Below are 17,438 nucleotides of genomic sequence, written 5' to 3'. Positions count from 1 at the left end.
CACACATTTAATGTTGGTAAGTAGGACACTTTCCCTATTATAGGAATGTTTGTGAAACTAAAAAAGAATTGAAAACATGCTGAAGGGAAAAAAGCGAACAATTTCTTTTAAAAATCACTTTAACTCTTTCAGTGTTGCATTTGCCAAGGATAACATCTTTATTTAAAAGGAGTATTCCTACTTTTGGTTGCATTCCTACTCAGCATTTGAGATCTCACTATTTCACTGCATAGGTCAGAGTTCAGGTCTCAATGCACTGCACTAAAACATTGGTTCTTTGCTTGGCTTGACAAGTGAAATTTTCAGCAAAATTTTCCAAAAGTCAAAAATCTTCCCAGATAGACCTAGCTAATGCTCTCCCTACAAATCAATAGCATCCAGTAGAAATTGTATTCTATTTCTGAAGTTGAATTCCACTGAAATCAAAAGCATAACATTTCTGAAGTGAAAAGCAGGTCAAGCAGCATATATGGAGATCAGTATTTTGGGTCAAAGCCTCAGGCAGGATCTTGTCCTGAAATATCGACAGTTGCTTTAGCTCAACTGAGTTCCTCCAGATTTCATCATCTTTTAATGCTGTTAGATGGCTCTGAGCCTGTACTAACTGGAGTTTAGAAGAATAAGGTGGTGATCTCATCAAAATTTATTGAATATTGAACGACCTGGATAGAGTGGATGTGGAGGGGACGTTTCTTATAGTAGGGATTCTAGAACCAGAGGGCAGAACCTCAGAATAGAAAGATTTACCATTCGAACAGAGATGAGTTAGTTTCTTTAGACAGAGGGTGGTGAACCTGTGGAATTCATTGCCACAGAGGGCTATGGGGCCAAGTCATTGGGTATATTTAAGTGGAGGTTGATAGGTTCTTAATCAGTAAGGATATTGAATGTTATGAGGAGAAGGCAGGGGAAGGATAATAAATCAGCTATGATGGAATAGCAGAGCAGCCTTGGTAAGCCAAATGGGCCAATTTTACTCCCATGTCTTAAGGCTTTATGGTCTTATCTGCTGTCTCTTGTGTCTTCAGATTTCAGAAGTGAATAGCAATTTGGAAACTGCTGCCTAATCCTAGTTATTGAGGATAAATCCCTTCCCATTTATTAGTTTCTAGCTTTTCTGGGCATAAACTGAAAGAACAATTCCTTTCGGCTTATTTTGGAACCTAATGATTTCTCCAGTAATGCTTCTGGGTGTGTACTCATTGGCATAGGTCACATTGAAAGAGTTATATTAATGGCACGCGATAGAGGACGCAGCAGAGTAAGTCTCACTGAGCTCACTTGGTTCCCTGCTGGTAGTCGTGGCATGGAGGATGCTCGACTTTGGCCTTCCATCGGGAGATAATGATCGCTGTCCGAGTAGGCGTCCCTCCCCATTTCTTGCATCTCCACAGCCTGCAAGACAAAGCCAAATTTGGGGGGGTATTAAAGGGGAGGAAACATCAGCCACAGCTGTACTTGAGTGAGCCAGAAGGCTCCTCGTACTCTCTGCTGCTCCTGAATGTGTGTTTGCCAGGTGTATATTCCATCACCTGCCCAATGTGTTCACAGAAACAAGCTTAAAAGGAGAGGGGAATTTTTGATTGGGGCTTCCACCAGATAATTAGCCTGCAGACTAATTGTTTATTTTTCATCATTTATGGGAAGTAGGCAAGGCCAGCTTTAGTTGTTCTTTGCCAACTAATGAGGAATGGATGAACAAGGCTATTCAGCCCTTCATGCTTATTCAATGAAATGCTGGTTGACTTGAGATCTAACTCATAACACCCTCTAGAAAACAGGATATGTACTACTTCAAAATATTCAGTTATTCTCCATTTACTTAGTGCTTTTGGTTCTTGAAGATCCATCAATTCTATATTTAAAATTGACAGCTGAGTCAGCAGTTGTTAGGGAATCCTGATGCAGCAGTGTTTATTTCACTCAACTTGGCTGGACCCTTGGAGGAAGAAGAATGGTTGATTATGCCTTCTTCTGAGGAGGTTTTGTTGAGATGTTTTCTTGAAATGTTGCAGTTCCTGAGGTGATGATAATACTCCATAAAGATATTTCATGAGTGAATTTGAGGATTGAGATACACAGGATAAAGAAGAACTTTATAGCAATTATGTTGGATAAGTTCGCAGCAATGAATCAGTGTTTTCAATGAGTCTTGTATCCTCACCATCATTTTATTTGGGTGCCTGAACAGGTATAGTCACTGTCGTAACTAAGGCCTCAATATTTTCAAATATTTACAACATATGACAAACTTTTAACTCATTGGCTTTGTAAGGCTATTGGGCCAGGGGATTGAAAATTTCACCATCTTCTATCCTCAGTAACAGTGTAGTACACTTTCAGATCAGGCAAAATGAGGGTTCAATTTGGAGTTATGCTCTCTCCCTTTCTGTCACTCCCACAACCCAGTTGTCCACTATTCTTCATTAACTTTAGTGTTAATATTAGCTCCATTATGTAAAAGACCCCACAATACTAGTCTGGAGATCACTATAGTGCCTTGGTCCAATCTTTATTCTTGAATCAACATCTCAAAAACTAGTCATCAGTTTATCCAGTCCTAAATTGGCTCATCACCACCTTCTGAAGGGCAATTAGAGATGAAGAATAAATATTGACCACCAGTGACGTACATATCCCCAGAAAAGGAATAGTTAAGAACAAAGTTGCCTGCACCGTTTCCTGAAACACAAGTAACTACACTTAAAGAAGTACTTCACTGGAGGTCAAATCTTCTGGACATCCTGTAGTTGTCAAAATTGCTACAGAAAGGCAAATCTTGTTGCTTCATTACTTTTTGTCTTTTGCACCCCACTAAAGGATTATTTTCTCACTTTGACCAATAATATCAATGGCATGTATGTTACAGGAAGAATATGTTGTTTCCTTATGTGCTATCCCAAATACCTGAACAAAATGCTTGATGACAATCACCTGCAGTTGTTTTCCTTTCTCTTCTTTGCAGCATTCTGGCACTCCATACAGATTTTAGAGTAGTTTGCCTTACTTTCATTCAGTTTTATGTTATGTATTTGCTGATTTGCACGTGAGTTGCCAAAATGGGCTGGGTGACTGCTTTGTGGAATCCATACATTTAGTGTGTTAGTTTGACTGTTAGACACCTCTCTCCCTGTCTGAAACACCGCCACTATTCCAATTAACCTACAAGAGGGCCAAAACCTTGTAGGGTTTAGAAGCTTGAGTGCCTCAATGACCTGGAGAGCTATGTTGGCTGGAGTCAGGGCTTGTGCTTTGGCTGTTGGCAGGGTTACCCATTCCAAACAGGTTAATGATCCATCGGTCTTCCAGGTGCGAGGGTTTAGCTCAGGGTTAATGCCCTTGACTGGTCAGAAATATCGTTACGGAAACTGCAATGATGAATCCTTCTATATCTGTATGTGACCATATGGACAAGCAGAGATGGAGGACCTACATTGTTTCCCAATTCCAATGAAGGGCAGTGCATTCTAAAGTAACATAACCTCACTTTTATTGTAGGCACATGACAACTTCTAGATTCAATGATTTTGATTCTACTTCACCCATTGTCTTTTGTTTCTAGACTCTTCTGTTTCCTAATCTCACCTGCTTTCACTTCCACAAAACAACAAATTTCACAACATACGTTAGTAGTAATAAACCTGATTATGATTTATTTCACCTCCCTTTAAAGTATTTAATCTCTCCTGCCCCTGTCCCATTGCAAATCTTTCCTTTTGTAGTGTTCTTCCTCTTCACATTCCCAACTTTTCACAGTTCTGATGGAAGCTTATTGGTTGGAAAGAATTCTGTTTCTTTGTGTCTGACCTGCAAAATATTTACTGAATTCTCTGCATTACGGAGTTTCACAATGTTGCTAACAATAATACATTCAATAAGAACATAACTGGTGTCTACCTCACTGTCAGTTTCCTGTAATAATCCCTTGTTTCCCTCAATATCTAAAAATCTGTCATCCTTATTTTAAAGATACTAAAGTCTTCACAGTACTCTTTGGTAAAGAATTGCAAAGATTCCCTATCCCCACATGTAGAAATTTCTGATTATCTCTATTCTGAATGTTCAGTGTCCAATTTTATGCAAAAACACAAAATGCTGGAGGAACTTGGTGGTTAAGGCAGCATCTATGGAGGGAAATGAACAGTTGATTTTTTTCAGGCCAAACCTTTACCTGCCCAGATGAAGGGTCTCAGCCTGAAATGTTGACTAAACTGTCATTTCCCTCCGTAGATGTGACCTGACACACTGAGTTCCGGCAGCATTTTGTGTATTGCTCCAAATTTCAGCATCTACAGTTTGACTTTCGTTTTATTTTAGGACCTTTTTACCAAATTCTAGGCATCCAACTTCATTCCTTCATCTACCTTGATAAACCCCAATTAGTAGATCTTGAGTTTTCATTTATTTTATTTAGAGATACAGCACCGTTAAAAGGACTTTCTGGTCCAACGAACTCTCGCTGCCCAATTACACCCATCTGACGAATTAACCTACAGCCTTTGTCTTTGGAATGTGGGAGGAAACTGGAGCAGGCGAGTGTACAATGACCAAATGGAATCCAGGTCACTGGCACTGCAAGAGTGATATGCGAACTGCTATGTTACTGTGTCATCCCATGTCTACAGATCCTTTCCCTAGTTCACTTGCTATCTCCCCATCACCAGCAATTCCTGGTTAATGCTAGAAAATAAACAATGTTATGAGTCAAATCACATGAATGTTATCCTGATCAACATTAATCAACACTAACAGAGCCACCTTCTATCACGTGTACATTAAAACAACTCTCATATTTGCCGGCATTACACCATTCAGTGCATTTCAAAGTACTTGACCCCATCTGTAGCACTTTGTTATGTTTACAAGAGATGCGACAAGGTGCTATATAAGCAAGTTTTTAAATTAGGAAAAAGTGATGAGGCTTAGATGTGTTATATATCTAGATTAACCAGTAACTCATTCAGCAATTCAGCACTTGATGATATCTTGGGTAACAAATTAGTAAATATTTTAAATGCACAACCACCAACTTGCATTAGACTTGTAGAAAGCAGCCAGGCCTGGATATTTTTGTTAGTAACATTACTGCGAACAACAGCCTATGGAGAAATTCTGATTTTTAAACAATGGCATTCACCATTATCACTCCAACAATAACTGTGGCATACTTATGCATGGGTTGAATAATTCAGAAATCTTAGCAATTCTTCGATTCAATTATTCCTTCATGAGGTGTGTTGTTTGCAGCCTTGTGCACTCCATTCAAAAGCAATCATTGGAAGTTTGCAAGCTAGATGTTGCACTCAAACCGAACTGAAATCATAACCGTGTGCTTATCCCAGGTCCTGCCAGGTAAAGTATCATGTCCAAAAGTTTTACTTTTAGTAAGCATCTACTGGAACAATTCAGTGAGGTGGGGGGGAGGAGGAGAGAGTGTTGTTAATGATTCGCATTGAGACTTTGCATGAGGACCCCCTCCTTCCAGATATGCTACTTAACTGGCTGATTTTCTCCAGGTTGTTTATAGCTCCAGATTCCAGCATCTTGTGTGTCTTTAGGTACGTACATTTTAATTCACTTGCATACAAAATACTATTATCGACAATGTTTCAGCATATAAACAAAAATACTGGATATTTAGTGGCTCAGGTTGTCCTCAAACTGAAATGTTAAATCTGCTTCTCTTTCCAGAGCTGCTGCTTGATTAGCTGGATAACTCCAACATTTTTACCCTTATTTGAGATTACCAGTGTACGTGCTACTTTGCTTTTCAATTATTCCATTTTTTATGGGCTGAGAATTCTTTACTTGGGTAGCCAGCCAGCTACTACTTATAATGACACCAAGGAATCCATTTAGCCCATGGGTCCATGTTAGCTGTAAGGGTTACCAGCCTATTAGTTCCTTATCTGCAGTGGTCCTGTAACTTGTTCTCTTTCACATATGCCTTCAACTCCCCTTTGATATTTCTTGTGACAATTATATCACAGCCAATGAGCATGAATTTACACTTAAGGAAATTCATGCCAGAAGACCACTACATCATTACGGGAAGGCTTTTCTTTGAGTTCATCTCATTACTGACCACAAATTCTAGGACATCCAATCAGGTATGTGTGGCAGAGTAAGCCACTGTCATTCAGAAGTGTTGTTAATGAGCTTCTCTGAAACTGGATTCATGTGTGGATGGCCACTGTCTGCTTGATACAAATGACTACAAGAAATAAACACTAATTAATTCTGCAATATTAAGTAATGCAACTTGAGATATGTTCTGACAACCTGTACCTGAGAGTTTGGCCGAGTGTCTTCTATCTCCTCAGATCGACCTCTTTCAGGACTCCAAGCCCCCGTCTGCTGAAACATTTTTTGAGCTCGATCTGTGACCCAAGATTGACTTTCCTTCATAATCCCATCCTGTGGTCTTTGGGCAGAGGAATCATGCCTTTAGTAAGGACATCAGTACATATAATAATGAAACTAGTCAATACAAGGCAGAACATCTTAGTACATCACCTTCCTTGTGAGATGTTAAACAGAAGCTTCAAGGAACAATAGTGTACCCTTCTACACTGGAACACAGAAATTGACTTAGAGAAGTGGCACTTCTCATGGATGTTTCTCAGGGTAACAATCATAGCAAAGAATATGGAGGAAACAATGTGCAAAAGTTATGTGAAGGAAGCTACCCTTTCTAAAAGCAATGCAGACTACACCCTCATTCAGCTGATCTTGTGATTTATCAAGGTGAGGGGTGAGTGCTAAATACTGTGACATTTTCTGAAACCAATATGAGTGTTTAGAAACAATATAAAGCTCTCTCGCCAGTATCTGACTATAGATCATTTCCCAAAGGCCATTTCTATTACGCTGCCCATTGCCTCAGATGAGGCGGTGAATTAGAGGGTGGCTTTACTCCTGCCTAGTTGGAGGTGGACTTCTGACTCCATTCCATTGCCTTCAAGGAACAGCCATTGCACAGTTCACTGCAAAGAGGGTGTGGGCATAATGGTGTCTATGTGTGTGAACTAACTTCTTCTGGCAGGGCCTAGTCACTATTGGACCTCTTTGCATGAATTATTTCAAATGAGGTCACCACTGCATTCTGGACAGAGTAAAATCATGGTCAGAGTGGCAAAGGCCTTCTTCAGAACTGAGTGAAAGCTTTCATTTTGCAGAGATATCTGAATGATTAACCACCATTCAACAAATGTTCCCCTTGATTGATCTATATTTTTTATTTAAGTAAATTACTAGGTGGCTGTATTTCCACTTTGTGAACTGTTCATGTTCAGAATCTTATTGTAAATTTGGGAAGGTCTACGTTACAATTGGTGATACAAGTGGAAAAACATGCTCAAAAGGCATTCCTCAGTTTAGTATTCTTAGCTTATTACTATGCAAATGTTTGTTTATATATATTTCCTATATTTTGCAACAACTATGCTTTGAGTATTTCATTAGGTGATACAGACAATGGCATCTGCTTTTTATTGTAAAAAGTGCACATGAGAAGGGTGCATTAGTAGAGTCATGAAGTTAAACAGAATTGAAAAAGGCTCTTTGCCCAAACTGGTCCATGCTGACCAGGATCCCCAAGGTAAAGAGGTGGACCGGAGTGTTTCAGTTTGAGATTATGAGGGAATTGTGTAATTAGTATCACTGTCTTAATGAAGGAAAATAATGAAAATTTAGTCCTCTGGTACACTTATTACTGGGGTCTTTTATTGGCTCCATACTACCTCCTACAAGTTTTTGTCTCTTGCTTTTTAAGAAGATTGGAAGATTTAAAAGCAAAAAGGAGAATTTTCAACTCTACATGCTTAGGGAGCCAGTATAATGAACATGGATAGGATTAATAGGAAAGTAGAAAACTGTATTCTTGTTTCATCCCTCATAAGGTGTGGACCTGTGGTGGCAAAACGTGTTTTTATAGTCTCCCTACCTGCACTTAAACTGAATGGTTTTCTGGGGCAGGTCAGAGACAACCTTATCCATGTAGGCCAGAGTAGGTTATGATGATGGATAGTATTTCCCAAAGAACATAAATAAAAAGTATGTTTTTTTTCCTGGCAACTTGGTAGTTTCATGCATAAAAGTTGGAGTTGGCTCCTTTTGGTAACATCGTAGAGGACTGTCATTGACTATAGAACCATTTGAGGAACTTCTGGTTTTAGCCAACTCTGAGAAAGCCACCTCTGGCAGTCATAACAACATCTGGTTATGTGGCACCTTTAACAATTTCTAGTGGAACTCACATCATAATCAGCACTCAGCAAACTGATACCTGTGGTGGCAACATCCACACATGAGAGAGAGGGGCCGTGGAATTAGGATTAATACAGCAGGATGGGAGAAGGCTTGTTAGAGTGTAAAAAAAAAAAGTATTTACAGTTAGTCTATATGTGTGTTATTGCTCTGTGGGTTTTGTGCATTGATTTGAGGTTTAATCCAAGAACATTTGGAAATGCAGAACTCTGTTCAGATATAGACTGACGTCATCTCAGTCTCAGTGCCTACCTTGGATTAAACAGAAATGATTCTGAAGAGTGTAACAGCAGAGATGCATGCTTGGAGCATAAAAGAATTTCTCCTGCGGTAACAGTTCAGCATATTACTGAGCAAATACAGAAACTTAAGCAGTTAAGTCTTCAAAGACTAATTGAGCTAAGTTAGCACTTGGGAGCTTTTTCTTGTGCATTCTGTATGTAACGTTAACCTCAGGCACAAATGTATCCTCCCATTCTCAGTCTTGTTGGTCCAGCACTACTTTCTCAGTTAGAGATATTGATGATCCAATCAATTAAAGGATTGAAAGAGCAAAGAAATTACAAAGTTTGGAAAAAATAGGGTGGTGGATGGGTGGAACTCACTCCTAAAGGGAGTGGTGGAGGCAAATGTATCAAATGGTAAATGGAAAAGCAGGATACACATTCAAGGGGGAAAAAGAATAGAGGGATATATTGATGTGAGTGAGATGACTAGGAACAAGCTCACGTGAATCATTAAATAGTGTGGAATGTGGTCTGAATTCTCTGATACTGAATATCTATTTCAATCATCTCAGTAAGGAAGTTTAGAAATATCGATGAAGCAACATCAGCAACATGTGTATTTTGATTTTAAGGTGCAAATCAAGTAAAAAAAAATAGTCCTAACTTGAAATGGGTATATAACCCAAGTGAATTCAAATCCTAATCTGAACTCAGGACCCACAAATCCCAATCTGATTATGTACCTGTATCTAAAACCAAATATGGATAGGATGCAAATATAATTACATTGGAGATTTAGTGTCCCAGTGAAAATTACAATCACAGAGGACAATTACAAATATTATTCTCAACTATCATACCAGGACTTAATTTATGTTTTTGATTGTTTCTAAAGAGCACAGTGAACTTGGTGGAAATACCTCTCAGTGAATGGATGAGTGAGAGTGTGGAGTAAATACCTTTTTTACCTTGTAGCCTGTGGATCCCACAGAAGGTCAGATAAATAGTGATGTCAATCATATTAATGTAGATCAGCTCACCCTCCTGACTCGAGGTGGAATAAAGCAAAACTAAAGAAATAAGTTACAGCTGTACAATTTAAGTGTAAACATAATTTACATATTTCACTAACTTGAGTGATTTTTCTGCACAGTAGTTCCAGTAGGGATTTACTTCGGGATTTGTGATTAACCTAATAATCCACTCTCAACTTTGCAGCATCTAATCCTCTTGGCCTGTTAAATCCATGGATTACATTATGAATGAACTCATTGGCATTGGAACTTACAGGGCATTCCCAGATAGATGCTGCTGCTCCGGCAAAGTGCTCTGCCCTGGATCCATCTCCTGGGTAGGTGACGGTGGCTCCATGCGCTGAAATAGTAATGGCGTTCGATTCTGTGTGAGATATAACATGGCCTAGGGCTGGCATCAGACAGACTTATGGGAATGAAGATATCAGATTCAGAATGTGATGCCAAAGAAGATTCATTTACTTCCCAGGTCCCTGTGGATTCTGGGAAAAAGGAGGTCATTTAACACCATGGTTCTGTGCAAGCTAACTCATATCCTAAATATACACATAAATTAATGCTTATAAATATTACATAAAAAGGAATCGGATTATTTTCTGTCACATTAATCATATTGCATAGGGAAAACATAGCTTATGAAAACATTTTTGATGTAGAAATTTATATCATGGGGGAGGTTTAGGCTGAAGTGGAAGAGGGAGAGTAGCCCCCTATGTCTGAAGTTAGGGTAAGGTTCAATGCGATTAGACTGAAGACCAGATACTTCTCTTTCCATGACAAGACAGAGACAATCAAAGCTGTCCATGCAAAGCTCAAATAAGCTACTTTCAGACTTCAGAACAAATGTCAAAAAACATACCCAAAGAAAATCCCCTTAAAAATATCATTGTGTTCCTTAAAGATAGCCTCCAAAGAAATAATGGAGGATAAAAGATTCCATTATGTTTGATAGACTGCCTAGGGGCAGAGTTCATATCTCACATGGGGAACTTGATGCCTATTGAATGCATCTCACACACCTGATATGAACTTCTAATGCCAGTAATGGTGAGCATTAAATTAGCAGGATGTTGCAAAATGACATTAATTCAATGCTCCTCTTACCCTCTAAGCCTGACCTGATCTGGTATAAGGATGAGTCCAGACCCAAAGCTATCTGGCTGATTCTTTACTGGCCTATGAAACAGAGGTTAATTTGGAAATGGTCAGTAAGTATAGGCCTTGCCATCGACATCTCATGGTTAAATTTCAAAAAGGTTATCACTTTCAATGGATTGAAGACTGCTGTAACACGATCAAAATAAAGTGCTGGAGGAAATTCACCTGGTCAGGCAGCATCTGTGGATAGAAATGAACAGTCAAAATTTTGGGATGAGACCCATTCACCTGAACCCGATATGTCAATTGTTTATTTCCCTCCACAGATGCTGCTTAACCCACTAAATTTCTTTATGTTGCTCCAGACTCCAACATCTGCAGTCTCTTGTGTCTCCATGTTCTAACTTGAAGTTTAGCAAAGACTACGTTACAATATATAGTCCTGTTGTGTTCCTATGGTTCATGTTCCCATGCCCTTTTGCAGGAAGAAGAGGGAGAAATCATTATCCACTCTTGGGACAAGGAAAGGAGACACATACTTCACACCGATGCAACAGCCTTCCTAGGAGATGACTTCAGAACAACAATGGCAGTGGACCATTAGCAGGTCATTCACCTACTGACTGAAGAAGCAGGGTAACTAAGCAAAGTGAAAATGGGATACAGATTGACTCCTGGGATTATTATGTGCTTTACAATTGTTTGGAAGAAGCTCCCGAGGATAGTAATTTAAACTTGGTAAATGTCTTAAATTTGCTTTTGGAAGATTTCACAATCTGCTGACAGATTTAATGTTAAATGACCATCCTGAGTAAATGAATGTCATCTGAACCCAAAGCATTCATTAAAAGAAAGATCATGCAGGTAACTAGCATCTCTTCAGTGCTTTGAAGGCAAGATGCAGAAATGAAATCCGGGGTAGACCTTTCTCCATTATTTTCCCAACAGTCTTCAAGATGAAACTCTTTTCTTTTGATTGACATTGTAGGTTGGCAAAAACAAAAAGAACAAACTTTTTTGATGCCATTGTGGAAGACCGTAACTTGGCGTACTCCTTTTACCAATGAGCCAATGTGAACTGATAAACTGCCCAGTCAAAATCAGCGCCATCACCTGAGCAACTTAGTTCAACCAACTATTCATTGAATAACAGTTTCATTTGCATAAAATTAATTTGGCAATCTCAACAAATTTTGGTTGCTTACAAACTACGTTTGACATGGCTGTCTAAGGTCTGAATGTGCCTTAAATGTTAAAACTGGCTTATGATAATAAACCAAAAACAGGATATGCCATACGAGTATTTGTACAGATTGTGTGAAATTTCCAAACAGAGATGTTTAGCAGTATTTGTCAAACTGACCCTTCCTCTCCCCCTTTTGCTGAAGACACTGACTTGCATCATGTGGCTGCATATTGGAGTTTCCTGTGTGTGAATTGGGCATTAGCTTCAAATCCAAGAGTGACCCCAATTTTGAAGTACTTAATTGACTGTAAAGCACTTTGGTGCGTCTAGGAAGGGATGTGGAAGATGCTTTAAAGTGTTTTAAGTAACACTTAATATTGAGTGCATTTTAAAGCTTGTCGTCTTCAGTTGTACACTGGTTATTGATGGATAATTTTAACACCACGCTAATCTATGACTAGAAGCAGCAACTGGCTCAGTTTCATACATGTGCACTATGTGAGGTCACAAAGCATTCAAAATAAATAGGATCCTGACCTGGAAGAATTAACTACAGAGAACAAATCATTGAGAAATGTATGGGAAATCTACAAGCACTAATATCCCTTGAGGAAATTCAGAGGTCTTATATAAAAAAATGTTCACAAAATTCAACAACATTCAAAGCTTGACACCATCTAGGACAAAGCAGATTGCTTGGCTGACATCCCATCTATCACCTTAAACTTTTGCTTCCTCCACTACCAGCACACCATGGGAGATATCACTGAAATACAAACATTTGTTAAATATGTTTAACTCCAGACCAAGGACCTGGAGGAATGTTGAGATTTATCTTCCAACTATGGATCCTCAGAAGCAATTTCCTTGTATTTTTTTCCTTGGTTGACTGTGTTAAATGTGACGTAAAGCGAAGGCTGGTTATTCTCCTTTGGAGACAATAGAAATGAATTTGTATGGTAGACTATCACAGCTGATATCATATTGTGTCTTCATTGCACAGATTGAAGTCAAATTTCTGCCTCTCATAGATTGAGTCTTGTTCCCTTTGCATTTCAACATCCTGATATTAATTAAAGCTTGTGCTGCAATGCAGTTTTGCTCTTGGATCGACCCATTTCAAACACCGCAAGCCTGCCACCATCAGAAAGTAACATGAAGAGGAACCAGATAGGAAGGTCGAATGATGCATACTCCATGGTTTGGATACCCCAGATTTGCTGAGATGCAAAAATAACCAGGTTGGAAGCTCAGCATTGCCAAAGGAAAGTTCCATTCTCTGCTATTGTGAATTCTAATGTGAAGGCCAATGAATGGGAATGTGCAAGAAGCAAACATCACAAAGCAAAATTGTAAGCCGAGCAAATTAAGGAAAGCTTTGTTATTTCTCTGGGTGAGTCTTTGTTTTGCAGTTCTCGTTTTTTTAGGGTGCTGTCTGATAAAGTCTGTGATTGAATAGATGCTCTCTGCTACACTAGTACCTGCTCCTCATGGAGTAGCTGTAGCTTTTTAGCTTTGCTCTGCCGGTAGTATTCCATGATCATCATGGCCGCATAGATCTTCCCTACCGTGAGATCCGTAGCTGCAGGAGGGGGAAGGTGAGAGGATAAATTAGAAAGCAGGAAACAAAAGTTAACCTCGCTGTAAGTTACTTGCTGACATCCCACCCCCAGACTTCTGTTAGTTTTTCACCTATTTTCTTCCAAATTCCTAAAACTGGTTAACTTTTTCAAGCAGTCATTAGGGTGAATACATTTTTTGACCAACTTATTTTACATTAACTAAAGTGCTTTTTCATGAAGGCAACTCCACAGAAAGCAAAATACATAAGCAATCAGCTTTGGAGTTACCTATTAGCCAAGATTAAATTAGTTTAATTTATTATCACATAAACCTGAGTGCAATGAGATGCCTTGTTACAGAATCCTACAATATAATCATACCTTAATTTTTAAATTACCCCACACATGGAACTCTTCCCCTAAAACCCTGAAAGTACATGTCTTTAGGCAATGAGAGTTCTCACTGAATCTTTTATCATTCCAGATTGTGGGTTTTATATCCTCACTGAGCTGTGCGACAAACAAAATCCTCCTATTTCTAGTTTCTTTGCTAATTACAACACACTTGCCAGAAGAATCAGTTATGGGATGGAAGAGTTCAAGCCACCCGAGTACCTCACAGACCTGAACAGCTCGTGGACCCAAGTGTTGTGAGTTAAACCAGCTGCTTTGAATTTCACACTATAACTATAACCTGTGCCAGATAAAGCAGTTGTATTTCTCCAGTAATAAAATGGTAGGAAGATACATAGTTAACAATAAAAAGCAAAACGTCAATATTACTGTGGTTGTAAAGTGCTTAATAAAGTTCCAGAAAATCAATATAACCATGGCAGCAAAGTGATAAAGAGAAAATAAAAAGTTCGTTGTCATCACTTGCCTCTTGTATTTATGATTTACATGGAAAGAAAGTTTTTATAATTGAGCAGAATTCTCTAGACAATCGTATATTAATGTGAGTATAGAATCACAATAAAACTTCAATCCTGTATTGTTCTAACCTCATGGGAATGCATATAATCTGTTGCCCAAGGTAAAAGGATAAATCAGTCCAGCGTGATTTATCACACTGGGGAAGAGGAGGAACTGGAATAGTACGGTTACAATAGACTAGTTATAAAGAGAAGCTAAGCCAAGAGTTTGAGGAAGGATGACTCTCAGAAAATGAACTCAGAAATCATAACGAAGAATCTAGGATGAAGACACCAAAGCAGGAATTTTCTCTGGAACACTGCAGGATTAAGAAGATTACAGTAAAATGCATGGCTGAAGGATTGATGTGGGAGAAGTGGGTTTGAAATCATGGGAAACTGGCACCAGTATTGGGGAAGTAGGGAGTTATTCCATTGGGATGGGCCCCACCTGAACCGTGATGGGACCTGGATCCTGGTGAATCGCATAACTAGGGTTGTGGATAGGGCTGTAAACTAAATGTGGGGGGGGGGGGGAGTTCAACAGATTGAAGAAATATGGATAAAGTAAAATGGAAAAGTGTGGATAAAGATAAAGTAAAAGGAGAAAGGTCAAGTGCGTAAGAGACAAAGATTATTCGATTTTAAAGGCACAATGAGTGTAGGGCACTTTATCTGAATGCTCGTAATATTCATAACAAGATTGGTGATTTAATGGCCATACAGTGGCACAGGCAATAAACCAAGAAATATCTGAGCCATGTAAGAATGGAACAGCAGTTATCATGGGGGACTTTAACTTGTACATTGGGTGAATCAAGTTGGTCAAGGCAGTCTTGAGGAGGACTTCACAGAATGCATATGTGGTAGCTTTCTTGAACAGGATGTTTCTGAACCTACAAGGGAATATGCTGTCTTGGATCTGGTCCTGTGCAATGAGACAGGTAAAATTAGTGATCTTGTAGTTGGGGATCCTCTTGGAAAGAGTGATCACAGTATGACTGAGTTCCTGATACAAATGGAGAGTGCACTAGTTTGATCTAAAACTAGTGTATCAGGTGTAAACAAGAGAGACTTCAATGGGTTGAGGGATGAGTTGGGTAAGTTAGACTGGGAACACAGGCTATATGGTGGGACAGTTGAGGAACAGTGGAAGACTTTCAAAGAGATTTTTCATGGCTCTCAACAAAAGTATATTCCAGTTAAAAGCAAGGACAGCAAGGGTGGGGAGAGCCAGCCTTGGATAACTAAGGAAATAAAAGAAGGCATCAAATTAAAAGCTCATGCGTACAAAGTCGCCAAGACTAATGGGATACTGGAAGATTGGGAAAATTTTAAAAAGCAACAAAGACCCACGTGAGCAATAAAGAAAGAAAGGGAGGATAGATTATGAAAATAAACTAGCACAAAATATAAAAACGGATAGTAAAAGTTTTTATACTTATATAAAGCAGAAAAGGGTGGCCAATGTGAACATAGGTCCCTTGGAGGATGAGAGGGGGAATTGACATTGGGTAATGAGGAAATGGCTGAGGCTTTGAATTACTATTTTGTGTAGGTCTTCACGGTGGAGGACGCGTCTAACATGCCAAAGAGAGATGTTATGGATGTGAGGTGAAGACCTCGATACAATAGCTATCACTAAAGAGGTAGTGCTGAGCAAACTTGTGGGCCTAAGGATAGATAAGTCCCCTGGTCCTGATGGAATGCATCCCAGGGCACTGAAAGAAACAGCAGAGGTTATAGTTGAGGCTTTGGTGATAATTTACCAAAACACTCTGGACTTTGGGCAGGACCTGGCAGATTGGAAGAAGGTGAATGACAACACTTTTCAAAAAAAAGGATGTAGGGAAAAGGCAGATTACTGTAGGCCAGTTAGTGTAACATCTCGTACAACACGCTGGAGGAACTCAGCAGGTCGGACAGCATCTGTGGAAATGAGCAGTCAATGTTTCGGGCAAAGACCCTTCATCAGGACTTAAGAGGGAGGAGGCAGGGGCCCTATAAAGAAGGTGGGGGGAGGGTGGAAGGTGCCAGGTGAAAAACCAATCACAGGAAAGATCAAGGGGTGGGGGAGGGGATGCAGGGAGGCGACAGGCAGGAAAGGTGAAGAAGGAATGTAAGGGGAAAGCACCGCGTAGTAGAAGAAGGCAGAATCATGAGAGATGATAGGCAGCTGAAGGAGGAGGCAGAGTGAAACTGGGAAGGGAGAGGGAGGGAATTATCTGCTCCGTCCGCCACAACAGACAGGATTTCCCGGTTGAGGATAGATAAAGATGCATGGAGTTGAGGTGATGTATTAGCATGGATAAAGGATTGGTTAACCAATAATAAACAGAGTTGGGATACATGATTGTTACTCTGGTTGGAAATTAGTGGTGAGCAGTGTGCCGCAGGGGTTGGTGCTGGGCCTACAACTGCTCATGATGTACGTTAATGATCTGGAAGAGGGAACAGTGTGTAGTATATCTAAGTTTGCTGATGATACTAAACTGAGTGGAAAACCAAATTGTGCTGAGAATACAGAGAGTCTGCAGAGAGATATAGATAGGTTAAGTGACTGGCAAGGGTCTGGCAGATGGCGTACAATGTTGGTGAGGCCCATCTGGAGTACTGTGTGCAGTTCTGGTCTCCTTACTTGCTTTAGAGGTGGTGCAGAGGAGGTTCACCAGGTTGATTCCAGAGATGAGGGGGTTAGGCTATGAGGAGAGATTGAGTCGCCTGGGACTGTACTTGTTAGAAAGGATGAGAGGAGATCTTATTGAAATATAAAATTATGAAAGGGATAGATAAGATAGAGGCAGGAAAGTTGTTTCCACTGGTAGTGAACTAGGAGACATAGCTTCAGGATTCAGGGGAGTAAATTTAAGACAGATGAGGTGGAACTGCTTTTCCCAAAGAGTGGAGAATCTGTGGAATTCTCTGCCCAATGAAGCAGTGGAGGCTACCTAAGTAAATATGTTTAGGACAAGGTTGGATAGATTTTTGCATAGCAGGTGAATTAAGGGTTATGGGGTAAAGGCAGGTAGGTGATGAGTCAATAGCCAGATCAATCATGATCTTATTGAATGGCGGAGCAGGCTTGACGGGTCAGATGGCCGACTCCTGCTCCTATTCCTTATGTTTTTAGGTCTTGTAAAGTACAAGGTGAA

General features: G+C 39.7%; 1 protein-coding gene across 1 annotated transcript in view; it reads right to left on the bottom strand.

Annotated features, from left to right (window-relative positions):
- Positions 1-17,438, bottom strand: part of LOC132405928 (voltage-dependent P/Q-type calcium channel subunit alpha-1A-like) — a 393,641-nt gene that overhangs the window by 42,886 nt on the left and 333,317 nt on the right. The window contains exons 41-44 of the mRNA XM_059990909.1: positions 13,295-13,395; positions 9,784-9,893; positions 6,289-6,424; positions 1,282-1,395 (exon numbers count right to left, since the gene is read on the bottom strand). Coding sequence (XP_059846892.1) covers positions 1,282-1,395; positions 6,289-6,424; positions 9,784-9,893; positions 13,295-13,395 — 461 coding nt within the window. The remainder of the gene's footprint in view (positions 1-1,281; positions 1,396-6,288; positions 6,425-9,783; positions 9,894-13,294; positions 13,396-17,438) is intronic.

The sequence above is a fragment of the Hypanus sabinus genome, chromosome 16, assembly GCF_030144855.1.
Source record: "Hypanus sabinus isolate sHypSab1 chromosome 16, sHypSab1.hap1, whole genome shotgun sequence".
NCBI classification, from domain to species: Eukaryota; Metazoa; Chordata; class Chondrichthyes; order Myliobatiformes; family Dasyatidae; genus Hypanus; species Hypanus sabinus.
Note: the sequence above shows the minus strand (reverse complement) of the source record. Positions and strands in the feature narration are given on the sequence as shown.